This window comes from Homarus americanus, unplaced genomic scaffold (assembly GCF_018991925.1).
Source record: "Homarus americanus isolate GMGI-L3 unplaced genomic scaffold, GMGI_Hamer_2.0 scaffold55640, whole genome shotgun sequence".
Classification (NCBI taxonomy): Eukaryota; Metazoa; Arthropoda; class Malacostraca; order Decapoda; family Nephropidae; genus Homarus; species Homarus americanus.
The window spans coordinates 2481844-2496600 of record NW_024713650.1 but is presented as its reverse complement, the minus strand read 5'-3'; the positions used below and the strand labels follow the sequence as shown (position 1 = coordinate 2496600).

Sequence of the window (14757 nt, the reverse complement as noted above, 5' to 3'; positions counted from 1 at the left end):
AGATTAAGTTAGGTTAGATTAGGTTACCATTAATAGGTATAATTATTAACGTGAAATAAACTTCAGGTGAACCTAACCCACCTGACCACTCCATCAACTTAACACCTTCACCTAGAGACCTCACCAAACACTATTGACAAGGAACTGTTGTAGCGTCTTAGAACACGTACGGTACACAGTTAGGGCAAGGTCAGGGGGGTCATACACAGGTCAGGTTAGCTTGGTTTATGGTTGGGTTGGTTAGGTAAGTTAGGTTAGGTTAAAGTTAGATTATTTCAGGTTAGGTTTGGTTAGGTTAGGTTACGCTAGATTAGTTTACGTCATGTTAGATTACGTTAGATTCCCAAACGTCCATAAAACCAACATCTACATACACCTTAACAAAAAAGAAAGGAAAAAAATAATCAAAATATCAGTAGAGTCTCAGTATAAATTGGCGGCCATTTTACCCTCCCTTCCAATCAAGTCTCAGTACACAAGGAGGAAGTAGTGTGAGTGTATGTCCGGCACGGCACTTGACCACCTTCACTCCCCCAACAGTAATGTCAGGTAACACCATTTACGGTAGATTGAATTGTGTCTTGTTGCCTCAGGGTCGAACCAGTGATCCGTAAGGTAGAAGGCGAGCGTCGTAGCCACTTGTCCATCAAACCGTTAGGGATATTAATGTATTTTCAGATTATTATTATTATTATTATTATCTTCTGAGAATCAAGCATAGAGGGTAGGAGGAGCCTGTCTATCTGTCCTAGTGTGTGTGTCTGTCTGTCTATCTGTCCTAGTGTGTGTGTGTGTGTCTGTCTGTCTGTCTGTCTGCTGGACCGCTACCCTCCTTTGCTGCGTCATTCACCCCTCATGCCAGCAGACACTATATATATATAGCAGACACACACCAGCAGACAGATATAGAGAAACAGACAGACAGAAATAAAGAGAGAGAGAGAGAGAGAGAGAGAGAGAGAGAGAGAGAGAGAGAGAGAGAGAGAGAGAGTAGGGGGTGGGGGGAGGAGTTGGCGTGAAGTGGTAAGCATCTGTTAAGGCAGAAGGGGCGTGGGGGGGTGGGGGGTAGGGGAGGGAGGGGGAAGAGGAGGGGAGGATGGTCAAGGGGAGGAAGAGGAGGGGGATGATGGTCAAGGGGAGGAAGAGGAGGAGGGTCAAGGGAGGAAGGGGAGGAGGGAAGGGGAGGAGGGTCAAGGAGGAAGGAGAGAAGGGAGGAGGGAAGGGGAGGAAGGAGGGAGGGGGAGGAAGAGGAAAGGGGAGGAAAGAGGGAAGGGGAGGAAGGAGGGTCAAGGGGAGGAGAGGAGGAAGGAGGGGGAGCCATAACTGGATGTAAACCCAACCAAACCTAAACCCAACCAAACCATTGAACCCACGAAGCCTTGAAACCAATGAACCCTCGAAGCAGTGAACCACCTCCAAGATGACTCTCCCAAAACACACAGGTATGCAAGAACAGTCAAGGGTACTGACTTAAAGGTGCGGCAGCGAGGTTACAAGTAATTAGTGTATGTTACCTGGGGATAGGCAAGGTGATGATAAAGGAGAGGGAATAGTGGAGTAATAAAGAAGGGGTATGGAGAATAAGTGGATGATAATAATTGATAGTAAGTGATAAAGAGAGAGACAAAAGGGAAAATGAGAGAATTGTGTGTATTGTAAACTCTCTCTCTCTCTCTCTCTCTCTCTCTCAGGACGAGGCGAGGTCACAAAGGCAGGGTCATTGCATCACACACACAGTAGTAGAAGCAGTAAGTAGTGTCGTGTTTAAATATCAACATCTGTACCTCCAAGTGACAATGTTGACACACTACATCAGCCCTGCCTTGATCTTTACCGCCCTCCACCCTGCCACACCCTCATGCCCGCCCGCCCGCCCACCCACCTTCACCAACCCCTAAGCCCACCACCGTCGCCCCACCCACCCCTCACGCCCACCTCCACCGCCCATCCCTCCTCCTGGATTACAACCTCCACCCACTGTGAATAATTTACTCTTATTTGGTAAAACTGTTTAGACTAAGGACAGAATTACCTCTCACATGGTAACACTGCTCAGCCCAGACAATTTTCCCTCATGTGGTAACATTACTCATTAATTCAACACAGGTGTCTTTTTTACATGACAATATTGTTCATTTATTCGAGACAAAGTGATCTTATTTGGTAACAGTGATCACTATTTTTTTTCCTTTGTGGTAACACTGGTTTTCGCTTCAGTGGTTGCATCTCCTTCAACTCTGATCTTAAGAGAGAAAGTTTTTTTTTTGCAACACTTATTGTCCTGGGAGTGCAGCGGTCGAGTGGATACAACGCTTGCCTCCTGTACCGAGGGTCACTGGTTTGTACCCCAACTGTAAATTGAGTTACCCGAGTTACCTGAGTTACAGTTGAGGGAAGTGAAGGTGGTCCAGTGCAGTGCCTGTCCCCTTGTGTACTGAAGGCTTAGTATAAAGCGTCTTGTGTATGTAACCTACTTTTACAGTTGTATGTCCTATTAATACCACTTTCTGACCTAGTTGTACCACTTTGTCCCATTTTACCACTTTTGTCCTAGTAAGCACCACTTTCTGTCCTAAAATCACTCCTGGTCACGGGGTACCAGTACAGTGGTGAGGGCAGAGAACAAGGGACTTCCGCTTCCTGCCCGAGTCTACTAGCATATTGTACCACCACCACTACCACCATCACCACCACTACCACCATCACCATCACTACCACCATCACTCACCGCACATCTCAACTCCCACCACCATCAACCATCACCATCCCCACACACAACCAATAGAAGTTGTTGTTATTATCACCTGGCGCAACAAATTATATCTTGCTTCTGTTAACGGTGGTGGAGAGGAGTCAGCTGGTGGGTGAAGCCTTCCTCACCTCCTCCAGCTGCTGCCAGATATCCGTAAGTCGTGTCAGGTGTCCGGATGACCATTTGTTTACGTTAGAAAGCCGGTCTATAGTTCCGAATATTCTGGCGTTAAAATTTATTTAAGAAGGGTTTGTTGACCGTGAGAACCACACCTTGTACTTTTAATTCCTGCTACCACACCCTGTCACTACTACCACACCCTACCATGACTATCACATCCTGTTACTGCCCTCCCCTGCCACTACCACACCCTGTCACTGCCCTCCCCTACCACTACCACACCCTGTCAGCACACTTCCCTGCTAACACCACACCTTGCCATTATTATAATAATTTTCTTCCTCAACTATCAACACGAGAGAGAGAGAGAGAGAGAGAGAGAGAGAGAGAGAGAGAGAGAGAGAGACCAGACTAACCCACTTGTGTGTGAGGGAAAGTTTCATCATATGTAGAACAGAGTTGGAGAGGAGGGGGAGCAACTAGGAGCTGCTAGGAGAGGGGGAGCTGCTAGGAGAGGGGGGAGCTGCTAGGAGAGGGGGAGGGGGGAGGAGAGGAGGGGGGAAGACTTCACGTAACAGTATGGGAAAATAATACTCATGTGACGGGGTGTTATATGGCGTCACGTTTGCCGTCAACCACAACCCCTAGTAGTCACGTAACAGCAGCTTCGTCACACCACTCATGTAACACAGTACCAAAACGTTACCTATACAAACACGTCCCCATAAAAACGCTTCCTTTACACACATGGTTGTTTATACCTGTGTTAATTTTCGTAGATTAGTTTATTATCAATTGTTTTATACCTGTGTTAATTTTCGTAGATTAGTTTAACTTGTAAACATTGAAAGTAAAGACGAAAAAAACATTATATCACAGGTCATGTTTACACTTTCGATGGCTAGTTTGTGTTTACTTACGAGTTTGTTAAAGGTTTATTGTGATTATCCACTGGGTAAACACAAACAAGTCACACCAAAACATGACACAAGAGACGTTGATTATAAACAAGGTAGGGGAGGGGGGAGGGGAAGGGGGGAGGGGGTAAAGGGGGGAAGGGGGGGTAAAGGGGGGAAGGGAGGGGGAGGGTAGGGGAGACTTCAGAGTTACTTCCAAACGCAAATAATCTTCAGAACCCCTCTCCCCACCATCACCTCCCTCCCCCCACCCCCTCCCCCTCATCACCAACAGTTATCAACACCGCTTACCCACGTGACCGCCTTTAATGATGTAGTCTATTGGCCACAGTTGCCAGATCACCGCCAGATGGTAACACAAGAGGGACACTTAATGACTCAGATTATTATTTCTTTTATTATTATTGTTGTTGTTATTTTATTAGTATTATTTTTATTATTAGTTTTATTATTTTTGTTTAATTATTTTTTTTTAATTCTCTCTTATCGTTAAAAAAAATTATGATCTTATATCAATAAAAATAAAGGTTTTGCACTTACACTCTCGTATTGCAACAGAAGGATGGGAAAGGCTGTGTAAACATTAACCTGATTGTGTGTGTGTGTGTGTGTGTGTGAACTGGCAACTCAATGCCCCGTTACTGTGTAAAAACGATGACGTCACGGCCCCTGCGTGGCTGCCAGTGCCAAACTTGAGAGGAAAAATAACGTCCCGCACCCACACACCGTCACACTACAAAACGTATAGTGTGTCACCATTTTCCCTTAATATATGCAATGACCGAGTGTCACTACAGTTTCAACACCATCTTGGGAACACTGTAGAGGCCCGGATGGTGTAAGACGGACACACACACACCAAATCGAGGGTCCATTAGATGTGACACTTCCATCTAACGATACCTGACGATACACCTAACTTACGACACCTGACGATACACCTAACTTACGACACCTGACGATACACCTAACATACGACACCTGACGATACACCTAACTTACGACACCTGACGATACACCTAACATACGACACCTGACGATACACCTAACTTACGACACCTGACGATACACTATACGACACCTGACGATACACCGAACTTACGACACCTGACGATACACCGAACATACGACACCTGACGATACACCTAACTTACGACACCTGACGATACACCGAACATACACCTGACGATACATACGACACCTGACGATACACCTAACTTACGACACCTGACGATACACCTAACATACGACACCTGACGATACACCTAACATACGACACCTGACGATACACCTAACATACGACACCTGACGATACACCTAACTTACGACACCTGACGATACACCTAACATACGACACCTGACGATACACCTAACTTACGACACCTGACGATACACCTAACATACGACACCTGACGATACACCTAATTTACGATACCTGGAAAGTGGCACAGTGAGCGTCGGTGAGGTTGTGTACAAAATTAGTTACAACACGACCGGGAATTAAAGTGTTATGTAAGGTTATTATTTAAAGACTAGACTAAACGGTGGGTGTGTGTGTGTGTGTACAGTAGATTTCAGCTTATGTATGTCTGTGTCTGCATGAATGTATGTATGTATGTATGTATGTATGTATGTATGTATGTATGTGTGTATGTATGTATGTATGTCCAAGGAGAACAAAAACACGAACACAATACCATCTCACCAAATGACCTTTAACCTCGATTAACTACCTTCATACCTATTACCACCACACCTGACCTCGTAGGGAGAGAGGGGGGGAGAGGGTTAATTAGTTCCTTGGGTAATATTATGAACAATTAGTCTCAGAATCTTTAAAAAAATCATCTTTGTTTTGTAGTTGTCGCTGCTGTCGTTGTTATGTTGTTGTTATTGTCGTTACTGTTGTTGTTGTTATTGTCGTTGCTGTTATTTTTATTATCATCACCATTACATTAAACACCTATGCTATTAATACTATTATCCCTATTACCATCATTATCCTATTATCACCATCACTACCATAACAACTTATTAGAATCCCAGAAATAATATAATTCCTACCATTAACATAATTACCCCCACAAAAAGAACATCAACAAACTACTATTATATTTTATCGTAATATTATCTTTACTATTAACACATCATAACTACTACCATTAATAGATTCTCAGAGGTAATTATACGCGTAATTATCTCAACTATCATAATTCTCAAAGGTAATCGGACATGAACTATGTTTTGTGGTTGACAGCTTCACAGTCACCTACAAGCGTCATGTGTGTTGGCTTCCTCTTCCGTTCCCAATTTACTGAGAGTTCCTTCTAATTGACTACGTGACGTATTACTGTCCGAGACCCGCCTACGTCTTCCATTCTATCCAATCAGTGGGGTGTATTTGTCTAAACTCCGCCCTCTTCTTCCTTTTCGGCCAATTAGGGTATAGAAATTGTCCTAACTCCACCTGCTTCTTTAATTCAATCCAATCAGTGTGATGTATCTGTTTAACTCCGCCCAATTAAGCAACCTACCTCCAAAATTTGCTAAATTGGGCAACCAACTTGCAAAATCCGCCAAACTAAGCAACCTATCTCCAAAATCTGCTAAATTAGGAACCAACTTGCAAAATCCGCCAAACTAAGCAACCTATCTCCAAAATCTGCTAAATTAGGAACCAACTTGCAAAATCCGCCAAATTAAGCAACCTACCTCCAAAATCTGCTAAATTAGGCAACCAACTTGCAAAATCCGCCAAATTAAGCAACCTACCTCCAAAATCTGCTAAATTAAGAACCAACTTGCAAAATCCGCCAAATTAAGCAACCTACCTCCAAAATCTGCTAAATTAGGAACCAACTTGCAAAATCCGCCAAATTAAGCAACCTACCTCCAAAATCTGCTAAATTAGGAACCAACTTGCAAAATCCGCCAAATTAAGCAACCTACCTCCAAAATCCGCCAAGTTATTTTATGAAGAGATGAAATAGCCCCGACTGACTTGACCTTCATCATTATTATTATTTTCAATTGTTATAAACATTGTTAGTTTATTATCAACATCATTATTACCACACAGCAACTGGAACAAACGCAGCCACTCCACCAATCCCTGTACAGCTCATTAACTATTTATAACAACCTCACGTATCAAGTCCAATTTTATTACAACTATTACAACTTCATCTACTCAGGAAAAATTATTGGTCTACGGACGGACGGACAGCACACGACCATACTCCATGAAGTACAACTCATACGAACTTAAATTGACCTTATGAAATGATAAAGCTAACATGACTTATCCCTAACATTATCAACCCACAGTGTCAGTAAGAAAGGTCGGGTCCGGTTCAGTCTGTTAACTAGTTGGGGTCAACAGGTGGTAACACGGGGTGACAGAGTTTGTCATATTGTAACACTGGTGGTGTAAATGTTCGGCACCCAGTGACTGTCCCTCACTGGGCGTGTTGTTCACCATTAAGGGAACAATAAACAAGGCAGGGAGGTAGGAGGGTGCCGTTAGTGGCGTGTGGCTGCGGCAACCCAGATCACTGACCTGACGACGACTGGTTGTCGATGGGATCCAGATCACGATCGTGGGTGGGAGACGGGGCGTCATCGCTGCCAATACCGGACGACCTGGCCGAGTCGTCTTCCTGTGACTTGCGGGCGGCGGCGGGCGGGGCACGGCGGGCGTCGGGCAGGCGTCCACGAGAGCGGTTGAGTGTGTCATAGTCCTTGGGGGGCAGGAGGAGAGGCGCGCCCCGCGATCCCAGCTTCTCCCTCAGCTCGGCCGCCAGGGAGTCATAGAGTGTGGACATGCCGGGCCCTGTGGCGGCCGGCACCGCCGTCGGTGACCGCCCCGAGCTGCTGCCACCTCCACCCGACGACGTCGACGACCCCGTGGAGGCTCCGTCAGAGCCCCGGGTGGAGGGGGGCGGTGGCAGGAGCCCGCGGGCAGCCAGGCGAGACTCGAGGGCGGCCAGCTTGGCCTGCTGCTCCGGGTGGTCCACCAGCTGTGCCAGGTGCTCCCGTAGCAGGGAGGCCGTCTCTGTGGAGTCACAGCGATAGGTGTGCACATGGACGGGGCAGCGGGTGAGGGGGTTGTAGATGAGCAGGATGGCTGACACGATATCATCGTCGGGGCGCGCTTCCTGCTGCACGAAGGTGACGGCCGAGGCGGGGATGAAGTGCTTGACGGGGGCGGTGGAGCGGCCGTGAGTCCCCGCCTGCAGCAGTTTAATGCCCCGGCCAGACACCTGCAGCGTCACCTTGTCTGGTTCCTGCTCGCGCTCCCTCCCCACCAGGTAGTGGACGACGGGCCTGACGCAGTCAGCGCCTCGCAGGCCGCGGCACTCCTCCGCTCCCAGGAACCACACGTAGTAGGACGCCTTGCGCACCTTAGCCACACTGGAGGGCGGCCCAGAGCAGCCTCGCTGATCCTTGTGCCTCATCCTGCCGGGTCACCTCGCTCCACCTCACACCATACAAACACTCACTCACGAACACTTAACACAGACCATCTAACAATATCTTCCCTTAAGATAAATCAGGGAACAAAGGCTTATAAATTTATAATTTTTTTCCAGATGCTTTTTTTTTCTATTGCGAGAACTGTGGGAGTGTTGGCCACTGACAGGGGTGAGGAGTGAGGGAGGTGACACACACGCGCGCGTCTCCACACTCAGCGAGTAACTGAACCCTTCGGATTATTTCCGCACCCAAGAAGGTCGTCCGCTACCCGCGCGCCATCTCCCGGCATGAGTCAAAAGCTGCTAGACAGGTAACATACTGAAAGTCCCACCTGCCGTTTCCTCCGCCAATCGCAACTCCGCTTGAGGCTGGGAAAACAACACTGCTGGATAGCGGCTAGTCGGCAAGATTTCCAGGGCCGAGCAGGTACAAGTTGCAGACTCACCAGGGGTGGTGGTTGGTCACCTTTGACTGTCGAGTACCTTGGTGTAAGAGCACCTCGGTGTGTCCGGGGCCTTCTGTAGGTATGTCCTGCCTCTACCTAGCTTCCGGACACACACACTTACCAACTATTACAACAAGTGGGAGATTTCGACGCGCTCCACCAAGTGATCTTTAAGGCTGGCGGGAGAATGACCTCCTCCGCCACACTCCCGCCTCGAGTATCACCTCCCCACACTGTACTCGCCTTGACTGTAACTTGGAACACTCTCCTGTACTGTATCTTGGAGGAGGTAAAGAGGAGTTATCTCTCTCAAAACATAATATTATTACAAAACTCTCTCTCTCTCTCTCTCTCTCTCTCTCTCTCTCTCTCTCTCTCTCTCTCTCTCTCTCTCTCTCTCCTATTACAGGTATTCACAAGGAGTGTATTATATACTTAACCTAACCTAACTTACCTTTATCAAATTAACTAAAATATATTCAAAGATTGTTCGGTCAGGTTAGGTCAGGTTAAGTACGTTAGGTAGGTAAGTCAAGTTAGACTAGGTGGGCAGGTAAGTCAGGTCAGGTTAAGTACGTTAGGGAGGTAAGTCAAGTTAAACTAGGTAAGTCAGGTCAGGTCAAGCTATCATTAAGGTAGCTAATCTTCACATAACACCACTCCTCATACAAACACACACCGACTTCCCATACAGACCACATGATAGCTTCAAATCGACCGTGATAATAATTTAAACACTTATATCCTGTTCAAAGATAAAGATAAATTTGTATCGTAAAAAAATAGGGTGTAATATGCTGTACCGGCGAGATATAAAGGACAGTGACCAGAGGGAGTTGTAGACAGTGACCGTAAGATAAAGATTAAAAAGAGACGGAGGTTTACTGACAGTATATACAGAACCTGTCTAGAACGGACGGACAGACGAAGGGACAGACAGACAGACGGTCACTCGTAAGATCCGACGAGATGGAATGACCAGTGTACACTTTCAAAGGTTTACACAACGGGACAAAATGAAGGAACTTTATTTTATTTTCATTTTATTTTCCCTCCATGTTGATTTTAGTGATGAGGACAAATTGATCAAGAGAATGACGTCAGAAAATGATCAAGGTTGAGGTGTATTTGATCAGCTGATTTTAGTGACTAATTACCAGAGGGGCGGTGACTGGTAATGATATTTTTAATGGTGATTCTTGGTGAGATAAGCTTAAATGTGGTGCCGGATGGTGAGGTAAGCTTAAATATGGTGACGGATGGTGAGATAAGCTTAAATATGGTGCCGGATGGTGAGATAAGCTTAAATATGGTGCCGGATGGTGAGATAAGCTTAAATATGGTGTCGGATGGTGAGATAAGCTTAAATATGGTGCCGGATGGTGAGATAAGCTTAAATATGGTGCCGGATGGTGAGATAAGCTTAAATATGGTGCCGGATGGTGAGATAAGCTTAAATATGGTGTCGGATGATGAGATAAGCTTAAATATGGTGTCGGATGGTGAGATAAGCTTAAATATGGTGCCGGGTGGTGAGATTAGCTTAAATGTGGTATCGGATGGTGAGATTAGCTTAAATATGGTGCCGGACGGTGATTTTTAAGCTTACATTCTTGTACTGGTGAAAGTGGTGCTACCCCAGGTGCTAGCAGGGGGTTGGTGTAAAGTGGGGCTCGGCCGTAGGCGTCACCATCACCTCACCAATGTCACAGTCAAGGTTATGGTGACACACACACACACACACCAACCCCAGAATTATCTCCCAGCGTTATCTCTCGAAATTACCATCATCAGAAGATATTATCGATGCATTCCAAACACACACACACACACCTGTCACTCACTACCTGGAAATAAGCCCCAATTAACGACACATACTTCGGGGAAACAATTTGCTGAGTTATCCCTGTATCTTCTTCACTTGTCCATTTCCTTTATGATTTTCGATGGCAGGGGTGATGGTAAGGTGTGGCAGGGGTGGTGGTGGGGTAGGGGTGGTGGTGGGGTGTGGCAGGGGTGATGGTGGTGGTGGGGTGTGGCAGGGTGATGGTGGTGGTGGGTGTGGGGGGTGGTGGTGTGTGTGATGGTAAGGTGTGGTGGGTGGGGTGTGGTGATGGTGGTGGTGGGGTGTGGTGGTGGTGGGGTGTGCATGGTAAGGTGTGGAGGGGTGGTGGTGGGGTGTGGCATGGGTGGTGGAGGGTGTGGCATGGGTGGTGGTAGGGTGTGACAGGGGTGGTGGTGGGGGGGTCACAAGGGTGGTAATAGGGTGTGACACTGGTGGTGGTAGGGTGTGACACTGGTGGTGGTAGGGTGTGACAGGGGTGGTGGTAACAATGGCAGGGTTCCCGACAGCTCAGATTATCGTCTTATTCTGACCTTCAACTTTCACTCAGGAAGTTCCAGTCGCAATCTCAGACTTGCCTGGAACCGTCGTGTCCTGGAACTACGTACTGGAATCTTGTCCAGGGTCAATGTCCTGGAACTATGCATTGGACTACAACCCCAAGATCACACCACTACGATCACAACCCTGAATCATAACCTAAGGATCATAACCCCCCAACTCACAACCCCTCGATAACAAACATAACCACAGTTTCCTCCTGTATACACTAAACAATAAAAGTCATAAGAGAGCGGCAAAACACAGACAGCTAGTGAGCTTATTGTGACGAAACAACAACAAAAAATAACAAAAAAGTTTAAAAATTCTCATGGTGTTTATTTTTAGTCCCTTAGGAAAGTTAAGGATAATTATGATCACCTGAAGATTAGGCACCCTCGCTCTATCAAGGAAGGGTTAGGTTTAATTAATATATCAGTTAAAATAAGCTTGGGCGCCTAATGTTCAGGTGATCCCTTAAATTAAGCAAAAGCTCCACCAGCTTAGGCTTATCAATAAACCAATGACATACCAACCATATGTCATTGAGGCATCCAAAAACATCTAAGCAAAATTGAGATGAATATTAAGATTCTCGTGGCTACAGTACTCAGTTGGGAACTCCAGCTGGGCCAGACTGGAGGCGACGTAGCTTGGAAAAGTCGCGTATCCTTATGTGTTGTTATGTTTGGTGATATGCTTCCTGTAGTAGGGGCCGGCCCGTGATGGCTATTCTCACATTTCACAATTACCAAACGAACCCAACCTAACCTAACCTACCATAGGCAACACATTATGCTTCCAATATCTCTCTCCGTGTCCGTTTACAACCAACCTGCTCACGTCCACCAAAAGCGTAAATTACACCATTACTTTCATTGTTACCACAGATCATCATAATAAGTAATTTGTTTAATATTGCGTGGAGTCTGGGGATGGAGCCCCACGGCTATGAAGTTAAGTAAGTTTCTTTGGTTAGGTTAGGTTCTATTAGGTTCTTGTAAATGTCGCCTCTTAAAACACTTACTTTAGTGATAAGAACATCTGAGGAAACAAATAATAAAATCGATCAACTCCTTCTGGTGGTAGAGGTGTTCTCTTACATTACCAAAACTTCTTCCTTTTCTCAAAAACATAAAAAATTGAGGAATAAAATTGTACGACGCCTTACATAACCAAAGAGAGAAACAAGTAACCTAAGGAACCAAACATGATTCTGTCCACCCGGGAATTCTTATTACAGAATTAGCATATATTTTGTTAGTTTAAATTAGTTATCATCTTTCCTATTGGCAATTTCGTATATTTAACCACACAGACTTAACCTAGCGAAACATGACAATCAGATTTATTTTCGTTCAAATTATCCTCTAATAACGCATGAAATGACTAAAAATAATCAACGTCACAGGCGAGGTGTGCTGACAGGCCTAAAATGGCGGGAGTTCACCAGCCATCCAACTTTTATCTTCCCTAAAGGACTAAAAACACCTCCATTATGGAATCCTATGGACACTGAGTAATAAGTTACTAATGTTGGTGTTCGTGAGTCAAGCTACAACCATGTGATGACGGCATATCTCTTACCTTGATAATCACTGTTCCTTGAAGGAGTTGAGCCTGACACCATGGTCCATTATACATTTCGGATATAACACAAGGATGACTGTACAAATATGCCTGAGGTGTCACAGCTTATACTACAGCCCTTTAAAAGTCCTGTTGATGTGCCAGAGATAAGTCACAGCTATGGCAAAATGATTTAAGGTCAGTGTACCAATCGGCCGACCAGCCATCACTTAAAGACCACCACCGGGTGTGTTGTCTCGCCGTCCGCGTTGCCAGACATAAATGAAGCCATAAAAATAACACGGCGTGGCACTACTGAATTATCGTGTATTAATAAACTTATACGTTTTAATTTTTAATTGGTAATATTTTAGGTAATAAATGCTAAATGTAAGTGATTTTTTTCCAATTTATATTAGTTGGTTTCTTTTTTTATTCTCAATGCTGTTTTTAAATGTGTTCCCCCAATTTGTGTATTTTTTTAATGTCTATGGACCTGAAAATCAGATAAAATATTTTTGTAGTAATTCACTTCCTGACAGAAATCATTCTACTGAGACTGTATTCTGGTATACCTTGTCATACAGAGTATCTTTTAAAGGAACGACGGCATCTAATTAGCATATTTTGCTAACGTGTGACATGTCAATCAAACCAAACCTAGTGCACTTGAGCGGGGATTTATTTGTAAGAGAAATAAAGCGGTATTTTGTTTCCATTCGTACACACACACAAACACTTTCATCTGTAATACTGTGTTTATCTGCCTCATATATAAAGAGTGTCATTGGTACCATGGAATACTAGTACTGTATATGAGACTTAATTGGTACTAATGTACTGCAGAAGTCAGCGTCGACAACCTAGAGGATGACGTCACGGTGCTCAATGGCGAGTGTATGAGTAACTGAAGTAGAAAGAAATGATGTGTAGAATACAGAGTTAAGTAGTATGAGCGAAGGGAGAAGCAATTTAAGGGAGGAATGACGTGAGAAACATGCTACACCAGGAAATAATACTGTAATTACGTACTCTATCCAGTGACGTTTCACACAGTTCGGGGTACTGTACGTATATAGGATGAACAGGTATTACTTAAAAAATGTTACAATGTTCGTGAGTCAATATTCTTGTGACGTCAGCATTTCTCAGTCACAATTCGTTGAACACTGTCGTCACCCACGTTTAGATAGGGTTGAAGTTCCAGAATATGACTAACCAACAATTCACAACTGTAGCGCAAAATTATCCACGATTCACCGCCGTTCTTTGCTCTGTATTTATTTTGTTTACTTATACAACAATATCTTCCCTTTTTTGGGGTCACGAAAATCGCTTAATAACTTTTTCCATGAATTATACTGTAGATACTCATATGAACCCTGAGCTGACAAGTGATACCAAACCCTTAACACCTTCACCCCAGAGTTTACGAAACCATTGATTTAAGTAATGAACTTTAATTATGATGTTGAATAATTTATGGTATATATTAGTTATGACTATTACTATCCACACACAAGAAATTACAGAAATTCAGCTGGAGTTGGAAGATGTCAGTATTGTAATGCTTAGAGGAATTAACCAACCAGAGCACCGTCCTCATGAAGGTTGGCGACCACAGTCCTCCACTCGAAGCGTTTTGGGGCTGTTTTTTACTAACCCTCTAAGGTTTTGTATCTCTGTGGGGACCAGTTTTTAATTTCATTTATCCCTTCCAGTCTCTGCCTTCCCCTGGCCCTCCTACCCTCATCCTAATTATATGACAAATATCAATTATTTTAAGTCGTTTTACAATACTGATATTATCTATATCAAAATATAAATAGTCAGCATAATAACTCGTCCTCTGGTGTACCAAGCCAACCAGTCACACTACTGATAAACCACACAGCATTCTTTTAACTCACCACTTCCCGGGAGAGAAATTAGACTACAGGATACATTTGAGAACATTGAAAAGGCAAATAAAAACAATTCTTATCTAACAAATTAGTCATGTAAGATATAAACAGAAATGAAATACATGTACTTACCACAAGTTGGCTTCACAGGGGCTAGGAAGAGTGAAGAATGCACATGAAGTGGCTTGTGT

General features: G+C 44.6%; 1 protein-coding gene across 2 annotated transcripts in view; it reads right to left on the bottom strand.

Annotated features, from left to right (window-relative positions):
• LOC121873317 (serine/arginine repetitive matrix protein 1-like) overlaps positions 1-8511 on the bottom strand; it is a 57751-nt gene extending 49240 nt beyond the window's left edge. Inside the window, exon 1 of one of the 2 annotated variants that reach the window (XM_042376829.1) lies at positions 7349-8511. In XM_042376829.1, the coding sequence (XP_042232763.1) occupies positions 7349-8246 (898 nt within the window). In that variant the 5' untranslated portion in view covers positions 8247-8511. The remainder of the gene's footprint in view (positions 1-7348) is intronic. The other variant, XM_042376838.1, reaches the window with a different exon arrangement.
• Positions 8512-14757: the final 6246 nt, after the last annotated feature.